Source organism: Myotis daubentonii, chromosome 21, assembly GCF_963259705.1.
Source record: "Myotis daubentonii chromosome 21, mMyoDau2.1, whole genome shotgun sequence".
NCBI classification, from domain to species: Eukaryota; Metazoa; Chordata; class Mammalia; order Chiroptera; family Vespertilionidae; genus Myotis; species Myotis daubentonii.
This window is the reverse complement of record NC_081860.1, coordinates 11,381,446-11,396,685: the sequence shown is the minus strand read 5'-3', so window position 1 is coordinate 11,396,685 and position 15,240 is coordinate 11,381,446. Positions and strand designations below refer to the sequence as shown.

At 56.5% G+C, this 15,240-nt stretch overlaps 1 protein-coding gene across 3 annotated transcripts; it reads left to right on the top strand.

Moving 5' to 3' along the window:
* The first annotated feature begins 591 nt into the window (after window positions 1-591).
* ISG20 (interferon stimulated exonuclease gene 20) lies at window positions 592-13,619 on the top strand. Of its 3 annotated transcripts, none has more exons than XM_059677921.1 (4): window positions 592-852; window positions 1,146-1,397; window positions 12,132-12,332; window positions 13,398-13,619. In XM_059677921.1, exons 2-4 carry the CDS (start codon window positions 1,170-1,172, stop codon window positions 13,482-13,484), a joined length of 516 nt encoding a protein of 171 aa, XP_059533904.1. In that variant the 5' UTR covers window positions 592-852; window positions 1,146-1,169; the 3' UTR covers window positions 13,485-13,619. The 3 variants fall into 3 exon arrangements, with proteins under 3 accessions (XP_059533904.1, XP_059533905.1, XP_059533902.1); XM_059677922.1 differs by having other exon boundaries at window positions 593-765; XM_059677919.1 differs by having other exon boundaries at window positions 593-856.
* The last annotated feature ends 1,621 nt before the right edge of the window (window positions 13,620-15,240 follow it).

Sequence of the window (15,240 nt, the reverse complement as noted above, 5' to 3'; positions counted from 1 at the left end):
AATGAAAGCTGGCTCTGGTTTTGCCCTTACTTGCAACTCATTCATGTCTTCCTGGGCCAGGCACCACTCTGAGGAGTTAAAGGTCCAGCTTGGGAGAGAATAACCAGGAGGAAATATGGCCGGGCAGGTAGGGGCTCCCTCCAAGCCTGCTCCCCCTTGTCCCCAAACTGCCAGCCCGGCTGGGAGACAGAGCCTGTAGCGGGCGGGCGGAGCCCTTTCTGGGACACCCTAGACCAACGGAGGCTGTGAGGGCTCTCTTCCTGCATCCCTGCCCTCCGCGGGCTGGGCTGGGCTGGGCTGGGGGCTGGCCCCCTCTCCCCTCGCCTTCTGCCCTTCCCAATTAAGAGCCTCCCTGTCCCTCAGACCAGCTCCCCGCCCCTCCCCACCATCAACACAAAAACCCTAGAGTGCGAGGCCGGTAGCAACCCAGAAGCTGGGGCACATTCCCGGAGTTCCGATCGGATCCCAGAGATGTTTACTCTCTGGGCGGAGGGTGAGAAAGGAAAGCGAGATGTTGCAATCCATTCCCTCCACGTCAGCCAGCGGTGTCAGCTGAGCGATTAGCTGGCGGACATGGGTGGGGCAGAGGCAGGGCAGCGGGACATGGAGCCTGCCCGCTCTGCCAGCCCTGACTCAGGCGCCGGGGCCGAGCTGCATCTCCCGGCAGGAGATGGAGCAACCTGGCCACGTGCTCACTCGAAAACGAACCTGAAACCGAAGCCGCGCCAGGCCAGCGGGGTCAGGATTCCCCGCTTGAAGTCAGAGGTGAGTCACCGCTGAGAGCGACCGACCTCGGCAGCTGACAAGTGGCCACAGAGAGGCAGAGGCGCGAGACGAGAGCACAGGAAGCAGGCAGGTGAGGGTGGGCGCCGGAATGAGGGGGGGGGGGGGGTCAGGGCCTGTCTCGGGGGTAGCAGGTCAGGGGAGGTGGCCTCCTGGTCCTGTGTCTGTCAAGCAGGACCGAAAGCCCTGGCACTGCCAGACCAGGACGCCGGCAGGGTGGCAAGAGGCCAACTTCCCTTTGCCAGGTGGCGTTCGTGATAAGGGCAGGGCACAGAGCGCAGGCTGGCTGGGTGGTGGCCGGGGACGCCTGGGCCCCACTTGGCCCCTGGGTGATGATGCCCTTGCTGCCTCCTGTTCTCCAGCGCAGCTGAGCGTCCGGGGCAAGCATGGCGAGCAGCATGGAGGTGGTGGCCATGGACTGTGAGATGGTGGGGCTGGGGCCCAACAACGAGAGCGGCTTGGCCCGGTGCAGCCTCGTGGACATCAAGGGCGCCGTGATCTACGACAAGTTCATCCGGCCCGAGGGGGAGATCACCAATTACAGAACCGCGGTCAGCGGGGTCACGGCCCGGCACATGGAGAAGGCCACACCCTTCGCCGTGGCCAGGCTGGAGGTGAGTGAGGGGCCGTGTGCCAGCCGGGCCAAGGGGGGGTGGGGGAGGCTGCAGACACCATCGCCCCAACACAGACACATTTCCCTGGCGCCTTCCCCAAGTGCGGGATCCCCGACCTGTGCTACTCATCCTGTCCGTGTCCCCATGCTGACTTCCACCTGTGCTTCTGGCCCTCCTGCTGGTCTGTGATGATGATGAACTATGGTCTCACCTGATATTCCTCACACTGATTGGGGGTCTGAATTCCCCATTCTTTCCTCTAGACCCGGCCGGCCCCCACCGGTGAGCCCTGTGTGGAGATATGGGCGGGTCCGGGGCGGAGGCCTTCACTGGCCGGGCCCTGGCAGGGTGCCCTCCGGGTCCTTGAACACTGGCCCAAGGGGAGGGCTTGCTCCCAGACCCGCTGAGGCGGCAGGCAGGCTGGGCCGGCTGTCAGTCTGTCAGTTGTCAGTCTGAGATCCACCCCCTCCTTCAGCTGCTCCAGGTTTAACTTTCTGTTTCTCAGAATCACCAAACAGAAAACAAACTCAAGCACTTACTTCACAGGGGGCCCCAGGTTAGTCACTTCTGGGAAGGTGTCGAAGGGCAAACGCACACAGCATTGGTTTCTACGCCGCTGGGGCTGGGGGATGTCCAAGTCGAACAGAGGGAAGTGAGGTTTGTCTCAACTTCCCACACGCTCTCAACTTCCCACACCTCCCATCCCAGGCTCAGGTGCTAGAGATAAAACCACAGTAGCTATTGTGTTTGGGGTTATTGTTTGTTTTTTAATCCTCACCCAAAGGACATGTTTTCATTGGTGAGAGAGAGAGAGAGAGAGAGAGAGAGAGAGAGAGAGAGAGAATGAGAATTAAAATTTAATGTTTCCATCTTTACTTTGTTAATGGAAAGAAACCATTGAAACCTGTAAAGAATTTTTGTGAGTTTATTTGACACAAACTGTCGACAAATGCTGGGATTTGAGATAGTGCTCCGGAGAATGGCGGGTGACATCTGTATTTATACATGGCAATCAAAGGTTACATGAAATTGATTGGTGGTAGATTAAGGAGGTGGGATAAAGCAAAGGGGGGCAGGGGGGAGGGGAGACACCCCTGGGATTGGATAAAAAGTAAAACGATGGACACATACTTAGGTGGGTGCAGGATCAATTAACATGATGATGAAGGCATCTGTGGTCTCTGTCCTGGCGCCCAGCACATTTGGTGGTGCCCCAGGGGCTCCAGAAAAAGGGAAGTTACAAGTTACCCAGACATTTCAAGGGTGTGTTATCATTGATGCAAAAAGACAGATAGGCTCCGTTAAGGGAAAGGTTGACCTTGTCAGGGAAGATACCGGCCTAGGACGTAACTGCCCACCATCACTGCTTTTAGCTAAAGTGTAATTTCAGACCATCCTTTGTGGTGACTTTAGGTCTCTGAGTTGGCAAGACCGCCACGCAGGCCTCCCCTGAGCCTGTGAAGTCAGCATGTGGCCGCTTTCGTCCACAAGAGAGAGAGAATTTGGTGAGAGAGAGACATCAATCGGTTGCCTCCTGCATGCACCCTGACCAGGGATCACACCTGTAACCTTTTGGCGTACGGGAGGGCGCTCCCACCAACACCAACGGAGCCGCCAGCCAGGGCGCGTAGCTACTATGTACTGGTGTAGGGTTTCCTGACTCTGTCTCCAGCGCATTCATGCCTCACCAAACAGCCTGCCAAGGTGGGTTCCCAGGAGGGTTCCTGGAGGTAACTCAGGTCTGAATCCCAGCAGGTCAGTCAACCTCTCTGCACCCCGTTTCCACACCCAGAGAAGAAAACGGGGGTGACAACGAAGCGATGTCATAGGATTCTTGTGGGGGCTGAGAAAAGTGCCAGGGGAGGGTGCCTCTAAGGCAGGGATGGCGAACCTTTTGAGCTCGGCGTGTCAGCATTTTGAAAAACCCTAACTTAACTCTGGTGCCGTGTCACACATAGAAATGTTTTGATATTTGCAACCCTAGTAAAACAAAGACTTATATTTTTGATATTTATTTTATATAGTTAAGTGCCATTTAAGAAAGAAAAATCAACCAAAAAAATGAGTTTGCGTGTCACCTCTGACACGCGTGTCATAGGTTCGCCATCACTGCTCTAGGGACTCACTCTAGCTACCGTGATTGTCCGCCCTGTAACCCCATGTCACAGATAAGGAAACTGAGGCTCACCTGGACCAATGGATGTATTGCCTGGCTAGGGCCACTGTAACAAAGGACCGCAACTGGGGGGCTTAAGCAGTGAAAGTGTGTCTCTCTCAGTTCTGGTGGCTAGAAGTCCAAGATCAAAAGGGGTGAGCCAGCCCTAGCTGGTTTGGCTCAGTGGCTAGAGCGTCAGCCTGCGGACTGAAGGGTCCCAGGTTCGATTCCAGCCAAGGGCACATGCCTGGGTTGCGGGCTTGATCCCCAGTGGGGGGATGTGCAGGCGGCAGCCAATCAATGAGTCTCTCCCATCATTGATGTTTCTATCTCTCTCTCCCTCTCCCTTCCTCTCTGATAATTTTTTTTTTAAAAAGGTGTGAGCCAGTCGAGTTTTGCTCCTTCTTCTTCTTTTAAATTTATTTATTTGAGAGAGAGGTTGGAAGGAAAATAGAGGGAGGAAGGGGAGAGAGAGAAAGAGAGAGAGAGAGATGGATTTGTTGGTCTACTTATTGACGCACTCATTGGTTAATTCTTTTTTTTATAAATATATTTTATTGATTTTTTACAGAGGAAGGGAGAGGGATAGAGTCAGAAACATCGATGAGAGAGAAACATTGATCAGCTGCCTCCTGCACACCCCCTACTGGGGATGTGCCCGCAACCAAGGTACATGCCCTTGACTGGAATCGAACCTGGGACCCTTGAGTCCGCAGGCCGACGCTCTATCCACCGAGTCAAACCGGTTGGGGCTCATTGGTTGATTCTTGTATGTGACTGGGAATCGAACCCACAACCTTGGTGTATTGGGATGGCCACTCTGACCAACTGAGCGGCCCGGCCAGCGCCCGGGGTTGGTTCTCTCTGAGGGCTGAGGGGGAGAATGTTTCTAGGTCTCTCCCAGCTCCCAGGCGTGGGCTGGCCATCTTTGGTGTCCGTCGGCTTATAGACAGTCACCTCAACCTCTGCCTTCGCGTTCACGTGGCGTTCTCCCTGCGTGCGTCTCTGTGCCCGGATTTCCCCTTTTTATCAAAGCTCCCGTTATTTGGACTCGGGGCTCCCCCTAACTCCATCTGCACAGATCCTACTTCCACATAAACCACGTTTTGAGGAACTAGGGATTTCAACAAGTGAATCTGGCCAGCCTGGGGTGGACAGAGTTTGCACAATTCAGCCCAAAACACTAAATAACGGGCCCAAATTCAGAAAACAGAATGGGGAGGGCTGGTCAGGATTCGAACTCGGGCTCGAAACCTCTAGGGCTGTGGGTCCCATAGGGTGGGGTGCCGCAGCTGGCCGGTGAGCCCCTTGCAAAGCAGCTGGTCTGAACTGCCAAGTGCTGTGAGTGTACCCTGCATTCCAAAGACTTGTTTGTTTAAAAAAAAAATCATAAAATACCTCGGTAATTTTCTATAGCAATGACCTGTTGACATGGTAGTATTTTGGGTCTATTCCAGGGGTGGGCAAACTTTTTGACTCAAGGGCCACAATGGGTTCTTAAACTGGACCGGAGGGCCGGAACAAAAGCATGGATGGAGTGTTTGTGTGAACTAATATAAATTCAAAGTAAACATCATTACATAAAAGGGTACGGTCTTTTTTTTTTTTTTTAGTTTTATTCATTTCAAACGGGCCGGATCCGGCCTGCGGGCCGTAGTTTGCCCACGGCTGGTCTATTCGGTTAAATAAAACATATCAAAACTAACCTGACCTATTTCTTTTGAACCTTTTCCAATATGGCTACTAGATGATGTAAATGGCTACTTAATTTGGCTCCTGGTCTATTTCTCTTGGTCAGCACTGACCTAGAGGTGCTAAGAAGGTGCTGGGGAGCCCTGGGGAGGGGGGACACTATATATCATGGTGGTTCTGGAGCGACTCCAGGAGGCTGGTGGCATGTGCAAGGGGTGGGAGGAGTTTGTGCATGCAACTGAGCGGGCCATAGGGAGCCACTGAAGACTCTTGAGCAAGAGCATGGCAGGATCAGAGCCAGTTTCAGAAAAACTACAATGGGGTGGGGGAGGGATGCTGTGGCGGAGAGATGGGAGTGAGGGAGAGAGGACAATGGGAGAGAGTCAGAGCCACTAAGGAGCACCTATGGAGGGGGGGGGCGCGGGGTGAGGGGGAGCTGAGTCATAAGTAGCAGAGGACTGGAAAGAAGGAAATGTTAGGACAGAGGAGACCAAAGGAGACTCACCAAGAGGGGGAGAGCAGCATAAAGAAGGGACAGGCCCTGGCTGGTGTGGTTCAGTGGATAGAGCATCGGCCTGCGGACTGAAGGGTCCTGGGTTCGATTCCCCGTCAGGGCACATGCCCGGGTTGCAGGCTCGATCCCCAGCAGGGGGCGTGCAGGAGGCAGCCGATCCATGATTCCCTCTCACCATTGATGTTTCTCTCTGAAGTCAACAAAAATATATTTAAAAAGAAAGAAGAAGAAGAAGAGGAGGAGGGTCAGTTCAGGTGCCAGCGAGAGGCCAAGGGCACTGAGAGGAGTGGGGATCCCACACTCAGATCCCCACTGAGCAGTCAGGTGGACAGCAGGACCCCATCCTTCCTCCGCCTCCCCAGCCTCCCTCCCATCAGAGCAGCAGAAAGCGAAAGAGCCCGGAGCAGGGGGACAGGAGGCAGCAAAGACACACTTGTGGCAGCTCTGGGCATGGACATTCGGGCCATTCCCTGGACGCCTTTAGCACCGGCCTGGGAGGGCGGGACACCTTGGCCTCGTCCAGCCTTGGTGCAGAAATGCTTTGGTTCTCAGGTGGAGGTGAGGCCAGGCCCAGTGCTTCTCGCGAGTGGCACGAAGCCCTGTCCAGAGCAGGCACGGAGCCACTCCAGGAGCAAGGCGGGACTCTGAAATGGGTCTTTGGACCCACAGCTGGGGTTCCTGCTTCCTGCTCCATCACTGACTGGCCCATGTGACCTTCAGCAAGTGAGGGACCCTTTCTTTTTAATGTATATACTAGAGGCCCGGTGCACGAAAATTCATGCACTGGGGGAGGGGGGGGTCCCATCAGCCCGGCCTGCGCCCTCTCGCAGTCTGGGACCCCTCGAGAGATGTCCACCTGCCGGTTTAGGCCTGCTCCCCAGGGGATCAGGCCTACGGTGGCAGTCAGCCATCCCTCTGGCAGCCCAGGAGCCCTCAGGGGATGTCCGACTGATGGCTTAGGACCTCAGGGAGTGGGCCTAAGCCGTCAGTCAGACATCCTTAGAGCTGCCGAGGCTCCCACCACCGCCGCTGTGCTTGCAGCCAGTCAGCCCGGCTTGTGGCTGAGTGGAGCTCCCCCTGTGGGAGAGCAATGACCACCAGCGGGCAGCTCCTGCATTGAATGTCTGCCCCCTGGTGGTCAGTGTGCGTCACAGCAACCAGTCATTCCCGGTCATTCCACCCTTAGGGTCAATTTGCATATTACCCTTTTATATATATAGATAATGAACCTTTCTGAGCCTGTTTTCTCACCGGAGAAAGGGCTCAGAAACAGAACACAGGGGAGCATGGAAGGGGTGATGGCCTATAGCCTTAGCTCAGTGCCCAGTTCACAGCGCATGGCCACTAACATGCCAGTGGAGAAAAGACATAAATCTTGACTTTTCATCTGAGTCGCCTCTCTGACTCCCCTAGAGAATGCAGCCTTAGACTCTGGCCCTCATTTTTTGCCTGCTTGCTGCCTACCCTGCTGCCTGAGAGCCTTCCCCAAACCTGGCTCAGATCACAGCCTCCCAGGGCCCCCCTGGCCTAAGTTCCTCTGAGCCTCAACCTACCTGCCTTCCCTCACGGCTCAGCCACCACGCACCTGTGCTTCAGACAAACCTCTACTCGTCCCGCCTCCCTGCCCCTAGAAATCCTACCATCCTGGCAGGCCCAGGCCAGAGGAGTTCCCACAATTCAAACTGTCAGCACAAGAAGGAACTCATGAGGAGACTGAGGTCCAGAGAGGGGCAGTGACTTGCCTAAGGACACACAGCAACTTGGGATGCAACTTAGTGCACAGACTCAGGGCTCTCACCTGCAGATTAATTAATTACCTTTTGCTTTTCTTTCTTTCTTTTTTTTAACTAACAGTACTTTTTAATAGCTTGTAACTCACTTCTGTAAGTTAATGCTCTTCTAATGTTAGCCCAGTATGGGGAGTAGCATCTACCCCATGATGGGGACTGGAGGGATAATTGCATTTTTACTTTGCAAACAAGGGAACCGAATCCTATGGAGCATCGTGGTTTAGGAGGGAGACACGGAGGACACGAGGGAGGCCACAGAAGCTTGTGGACCAGAAGCTATCTCATCTGGAACCAGCACAGCAGCCCTCGCCTCAGTGGCGTGCCTTGGGGGGGCCACCGTTGGGCAGGTGCCTATGGGCTCAGCCGGATGGAGGATGAATTCAGTATCCAGGTTCCCCCAGGGTCAGCTGCCTCGTGGGGAGAAGACACAAGCAGGGGACAGGAAAGAGGAGGACCGGGCCCCTCCTGAAGATGAGAGTAAAGGGCCTGGGCCTCCACAAGAACAACATTCTTATAGGCCCTGACAGCCACCTGTCCTGGCAGTCGGGAATGGATGAATGGATACACGAATCAATGGAGAGATGGAAGAATGGATACAGGCGTTAATGAAGGAATGGATGAACAGGTACAGGAACTAATGAAGGAATGGATGAATGGACACAGGAACCAATGGAGAAATGGAGAAATGGATACAGGAACCAAAGAAGGAATGGATACAGGAATTAGTGAAGGAATCAATGAATGGATACAGGAACTAATGAAGGAATGGATACAGGAACTAATGAAGGAATGGATACAGGAACTAATGAAGGAATGAATACAGGAACTAATGAAGAAATGAATGGATGGATACAGGAACCAATGAAGGAATGGAAGAGTGGATACAGGAACTAATGAAGGCATGGGTTAATGGATACAGGAACTAATGAAGGAATGAATACAGGAACTAATAAAGGAATAGGTGAATGGATACAGGAACTAGTAAAGGAATGAATGAATAGATACAGGAACCAATGAAGGAATGGAGGAGTGGATACAGGAACTAATAAAGGAATGGGTGAATGGATACAGGAACCAATGAAGGAATAGAAGAGTGAATACAGGAACTAATGAAGGAATGGGTGAATGGATACAGGAACTAATGAAGGAATGGAGGAGTGGGTACAGGAACTAATGAAGGAATGGGTGAATGGATGTAGGAACTAATGGAGGAGTGGATACAGGAGCGAATGAAGGAATGGAGGAGTGGATACAGGAAAGAATGAAGGAATAGGTGAATGGATGATGGAAGCAGCAGCTCTGAGCTGCTGCACAGTCTTCAGTGGAGAGATGTCCACACTCATGCAAGGCAGACAACGCCCTGAATGCTGGCGAGGGCCCCTCCCCCGCTGTGTGAGTCAGTGAATTCTGGGGTAGAGACCGCCCTCTGGATGTTCAACAAAGGCACCAGGTGACTTTTGATCTGGGAAATACTTGGAACGAGAGTGAAACTCGGTGGAAGGAGAGTATATGGGCAGACACCTGGGCCAGCCCCTCCCTGGCTCTGTGACCTGGGTATCCACGGCTCTGCAGCCCTGCTCTCTGTTGGTCACATGGTATGACTATTCCTGCCTTCCAGAAGCCATCTTCCTGGTTCCAGAAACCTTCACAAACTGCTCTGTGCTCTGAGACAAATGACATTAACACAGCCCCTGCGTTCTTCGTGATGGTGACAATCACAACCACAATCACAGTGACAGGCTCCGGCACATCCCAGCTCACAACTCGCCAGCTGTGTGACCTGAGCAAGTGTCTTAACCTCTCTGATCCCTGGGCCCCACCCTCGGTAAAATGGAACTAAAAATACCCTTGCTGAGAGGCCACATGATGGGGTGAGGAAAGTACCTGGCCTGGTGCCAGGATAATGAAGGCAGACAGATCGATGTCCCTTCCCCCCACCCCTCTCCAGTTCTTTCCCGGAGTTTGAGCACCTCCACCTCCTGTGTGATACACCTGCCTCATTACACTGACTTGGGGCAGGTCCCACGGCTCTGAGGTCCCTCGGGCTGGTACCTCCCCACCTGCCTGGGCTTCAGAAGGTCCCCCTTCCCCTCCCCAGCCCTGCCTCAGAAAGCCAGGGGTGCTTGGCTGCCAGCTGGCCCCTGGAGGCTCACCTTACACATGGGGAACAGGAGCCCAGAGATGCTCTTTAAGCTCCCTGAGGCCACACAGCACGTCCCAGCCAGCTCTCCCTGCCCATGTTCAGCATTTCTGTCCTGAAGGGCTGTGGCTCTCCCCTTTGCCCTGCTTCCTTGTCCTTCCTCTGCGTGTCCACCCCCGCACCCCTTTACGTACTTGTCTCATGATGAGTCCTGGGCCCCACCCCGCAGGGACCCTCAGGCTCGGGAAGTGATGAATTTCCCAGGAATGCACCCCACCATGACTTGGCCCTACAACATCTGGGACCCCCGTGGCTGCCTCTGGAATGGGAGATCGCTCCCTCGGGGCGTGTGTGAGCTGTGTGTGAGCTGGGCCTGAGCCAGCCCTGAGCCGGGAAAACAGGCCACATTGTTTGCAAACACAGGATGTGAGCAAGGGAAGGGGTGTGACCCACAGCCGCAGCGCACTTCCCCACTCTCCCACGTGTGCCTGGGTGCTTTCTCTGCTTTCTCTACGCACTGGCCAGCACCCTTTCCTTGAGCACAGGTCCTGGGCCCTCGCCTGCTAGAAATGCAGAATCCAGGTTCAGTGCGACGCCCCAAGGGCACCCTGAGCCCCAGGGTGAGGAGGCACTGGTGTCCATCAAGAACTCGCAGCTTTGCTCCTCAAACGAGCTTGCCCTGGTCCCAGTGCGCAGCAGGCTGCGTCCAGGGAAGGCCCCAACCAAACCACGAGAATGGCGGGCAGGCCGGCCACCCTGCCTGCGGATGCCTCCAGCGCTGGGAAGGGACGGTGGACAAGTCCCCTCACCTCCCTGAACCTCAGCTTTCTCTTCTGTAAAGTGGGCATATTGGTCCTCTGGTCTCCAAGGGAGAGCCTATCAAAGGCCCCCCGTGAAGTCTCAGGAGACCACTCACGGCAGAAGCAGGATGAGGGGGGTTGTCGGCCGTCCTGGGGCACAGACTGGCGTCCTGGGCTACGCACAGGCTATGCAGGCTGTCCGCGAGCTTCCAAAGGCGGCCCCAAGAGGGCCGTGAGCTGCCCCTTCCACCGGGGTGCATCCGGCACACCCTTCCCTTCCTCTCTAACGCAGCCCAGGAAAAGGAAGGGGACCGGCCTGTGAGGCCAGAGGCAGGCTCTGCAGAGCCACCATGGGAGAAGAGAGCGCGTTGGCTTGGGTGCGTGTGCAGGGCTCCGGCCGGAAGCACTCTCAGGGGCTCAGGGTTGCTGCCTGCAGCTTGGCCGCTAGGCTGCAGGGAGGTGGTGGGGGGGGGGGGGTGGTCCTCTGCTCTTTCCGCAGAGGATGGTGCCGGCTTTGAAGGCTGCTCTGCCAGGAGCCCTGGGATTGCCCCATTTCTCTAATGATGCTTAGCAAGTCACCCCCAAACCTGCTGGTTCAAATAACGTCAATACTTATTTCGCTGATGTACCCGCAATCTGGGCAGGGCTTGGCGGATGGGGACAGCTGGTCCGTGGGGGCATCTTGCGGGGGGGGCGGGGGGGGGAGCTGAGGGGGAAGGGGGTGGCCGAGGGCTGTTATCATTGCCAGGTGTGCTCGCCCACCACCCACCAGTGCGGCGTCTGGCAGGGGGCTCCTCCAGCCTGCATCTGTCTCTGTGTGGTCTCCCCAGGCCTCAGGGTAGCTCAGGGACCCAGGGATACTGGCCCCACAGAGAAGTCAGAAGTCACGCAGGCTGGCCCCTGTGGGAGGCGGCGGGGAGTCAGACCCCAGATGCTGCGAGAGGAGTGTCATGAAATCTACAAACTCCTTTTGGAAATCATCAGAGCCACCTCGGGCAAATGGCTTCGCTTCTTGGTGCTCCCATTTTTTCCCATTTGCAAGAGTTAGTGAGCTACAGCCCCTCCCCGTCGCTCTATACGTGCTGTAACGAAACCATCAACTTCTGGCTTAAAGCCACACTGACCGATCATATACAGTCTTCGGTTCTGAAGTCCTCCCAAGAGAACGAGAGGAGGGGCTGAAAAGGCCAAGCTTCTAATCACGGCTCGGTCTTTCAGGTGACCAGCCCCCATCCAGGAGCCCAGCCAGAGCTGCCTCCGTAGAACAAAAGACACACCTGTCGCCCAGGAAAGCCCAAGGTTTCAGGGGCTCTAGGTCAGGAACCGACGACAGAGGCGGATAGATATTTTTCTATTAGCTCACGCATTGCTACTCCACACTGAAACCACTGAAGGCATTGTATGGGCCTTGAACACAGACCTACACTGCTAAGCGTGAGGAGAGATTTGGTCCACACTCTCCTCATTTTGGACATGATATGTCTGAAGTTCAGAGAGGGACAGTGCTTTGCCCAAGGTCACACAGCAGGTCAAGGAGGGGCTGCTCCCACCTTCCTTGCCAGCTCAGGACGGCACCCGGTGGCCCCAGACCCACCCTGGAGGCCCTGGGTGATGCGTGTGGGGGTGCGTGTCTTCCCGGCCAGATCCTGCAGCTCCTGAGAGGCAAGCTGGTGGTGGGTCATGACCTGAAGCACGACTTCGATGCCCTGAAAGAGGACATGAGCAAGTACGCCATCTATGACACGGCCAGCGACAGGCTGCTGTGGCGCCAGGCCGACCTGCACCGCTGCAAGCGTGTCTCCCTCCGCGTGCTCAGCGAGCGGCTCCTGGGGAAGCGCATCCAGGTGAGGCGCTCCCTCCCCTCCCAGGCTGGGGGCCGAAGAGCCGGCCTCGGGGCAGCCCCATCCGAGGCATCCCTGGGAGGGTCTGGTCTGGGGGGCCTGGCCCTTCCTTCCAAGACACTAAACCCCATCAGGGGCAACAGAGCAAATAGTTGGCCCCGGAGACACTCTGAGTCCCCTCAGTCCTGAGGGGCTGTGCACCTTTGAGAGGGGCTGAGTCTCAGTAGGGCTCCCGGGGCAACAGGTGTTGATCACGCACCTACTGACCCAGAGGCTGGGGATTTCAGGTGAGCGAGGCCGTGTCCTGGAGGAACTGTTGGTTCCATGGAGGGTGGCCCGTACCTGGATCATCAGCACACAGTGGGGAGCGTCTCATGGAGGGCAGGGCAGGGCAGGGCAGGCGTCCTGGGGGCACAGGTGGCAGGTGGGTGACAGGACAGGGGACCAGATCTAGACTGAGTCTGAAAGGCGGCTGTCAGAGGGGGTGGGCAGGAGACGGGGTGCGGGAAGGGACCGCAGGAGCCCCAGCCTGCTTGGCTGAGGAGCGGGGATCATGCAGGAAGCAGGAGATGGGGCTGGGTTTGGGCTCCGCCGTCAGCCTTGAGGCGCACAGGGCCAAGGACAGAAGGGCCAGCACAGCGGTTCTCTGAACAGCACCTCTCAACCGGCTGAGCGAGTGACACTGTGGAATCTCTCGGTGACGTATTCCTGGGTGCCCGGGAGAGCCCTGCAGAGCTGCTCCGGCCCCTCTGTGTCCGGTAGCAAGTCTGCAGTGCCATCGGTCACTGGGTGTGAGCGCCCTGAGGGCCACTGGTTGCCAGGATGCTGCTGAGGTGCCTGGCTATGTCCCGGTCCCAGGCCTTCGTGCCCCGGTCCCACGGCTAACGGGGGAAGCCAGGCCTGTTCCAGCCACCTGCAGAGTCCAGGGTGTCAGAGTCCTGGGGAGACCCCCCCCAACCGACCCACCGTGGGGCCTGGAAGTCAGAGTGTGAGCAGGGAAGGGCGGGTCGCACGAGGCCTGTGCATGGGGCCCGTCCCCAAGTCCCCACTCTGTCCGTGTGTCTGCAGAGCAGCCTGTCCGGCCACAGCTCGGTGGAAGACGCCAGGGCAACCATGGAGCTCTATCAGATCTCCCGGAGAATCCGCGCCCCCTGAGGGACGCCCGCCAGGCGGTGCCCGCTGGACTCAGCCCCTCCCCCAGGGGCCACAGGGGCCTTCAGGACTGCAACTCCTTTGCTCTTGGAAAATGCATCTTTGGTAGTAAAACGCCTCTATATTTTCTCTACGCCACCCCGGTCCTCTTCTTGTCTTTTCCTTTCTTCTCTCCGAGCCGGGGAACGGTGGGCGGGACCCGGTCTGTGTGATGCTGAGAGGGCCACGGAGAGTCGGGATGTGGGGGGGACAAGTGTCCGTTTCCTTCATATCCTGAATCCTGGGGGTTGTGTGACTTTGTTACCAACCCCTGCCACTGCCTCCCTTTTCCAGTTGCTTCCACACCCAGAGAGGTGGCATTATTTCCCGGGGGTGGCACCGGGCTCACGGGTCCATCCATCCCATCCTGAAGTTGGTGTCACGGCCACAGTGAGGTTTGAAGCAAAGGCACAGGCCGTGTGACGGGTGTCACCCCTGGCGACCTCCTCTTATCCGTGAAGTAGGGAGTAGAGCCAGGATACGCTAGAGTCCCAGAAAACTAGGCTGGAGTCCTGGCTCTGCCACTGGGCAGCGGCATGATACAGGGCAAGTTACTGAACCTCCCGTGCCTCAGTTTCTCCATCTGTAAAATGGGGAACTCTTCACAATTCATAGGATTCTTGGGAGATGCTGCCTACGAAACCTCGGCACCGCACCTGTTGGAGCTTAGGCACCCACCACGTGTCATGACTGGTGCTCCGTCTCCGGGCCACCTGAGGGTCAGGGGACCCCGGGGAGAGCAGCCGCACCCAGCCTGGCCCCCTGAAGGAAGGGTCATGTGCGGGGAGAAGGGTCCCAGAGCGCTGACTGCCCATTAGAATTGGCTACAGAGCTATTATTTCCATCCGTGCCTGGGTCTCAAATTAGACCCACTAAGCATGAATGGCTGTTCTTTTTTTATTTTTTAAATATATTTTTTATTGACTTCAGAGAGGAAGGGAGAAGGAGAGAGAGGCAGAAACATCAATGAGGAGAGAGAATCATGGATCGGCTGCCTCCTGCACGCCCCGCAATGGGGGATCGAGCCGGCAACCCGGGCGTGTGCCCTGACAGGGAATCGATCCATGACCTCCTGGTTCGTGGGTTGATGCTCAACCCCTGAGCCACGCCGGCGGGGCAAGAATAGCTGTTCTCTTTAGGACCGTGGTCGGCAAACAGCGGCTCGTGAGCCACATGCGGCTCTTTGGCCCTTTGAGTGTGGGTCTTCCACAAAATACCGCCACACTCAAGGGGCCAAAGTTTGCCGACCACTGCTTTAGGCTATTTGAATCGTGCCCGGGGGCTTTGTTGAGCAGCCCCAGTGTCTGGAGGGTGCTGGGCCCACCCCCCCGTTTCTGACTCAGGGGGTGCAGGCGGAGCCCCAGAATCTGAATTCCTACCAAGTTCCCGGCCGCAGCAGATCCTGCTGGCCCAGGACCAGGCTTTGAGAGGCACCGCCTAAGCGCCAGGTGACTGTAGCGTGCAGCCACAGTTCAGAGTCACTGCCCTAAGCGCTGAGGGCCACCAGGCCGGACTCCTGTCACTGGCCCAGCCTCCTCCCCTGCCACCCCCTTGCTGCCTGCTCATGCAGAGAGAGAGGGCCACATCCTAAGTAGCGCCGCTGCAGGTAAGGTTGAGGGCGAAAAGGATTCGAATCCGGGCCCATCGGACCCCCAACTGGAGTGCTTCCCACACCACTGCTTTGCAATGGCTGTGCCTCCCCATTCACACCCTACCCTCT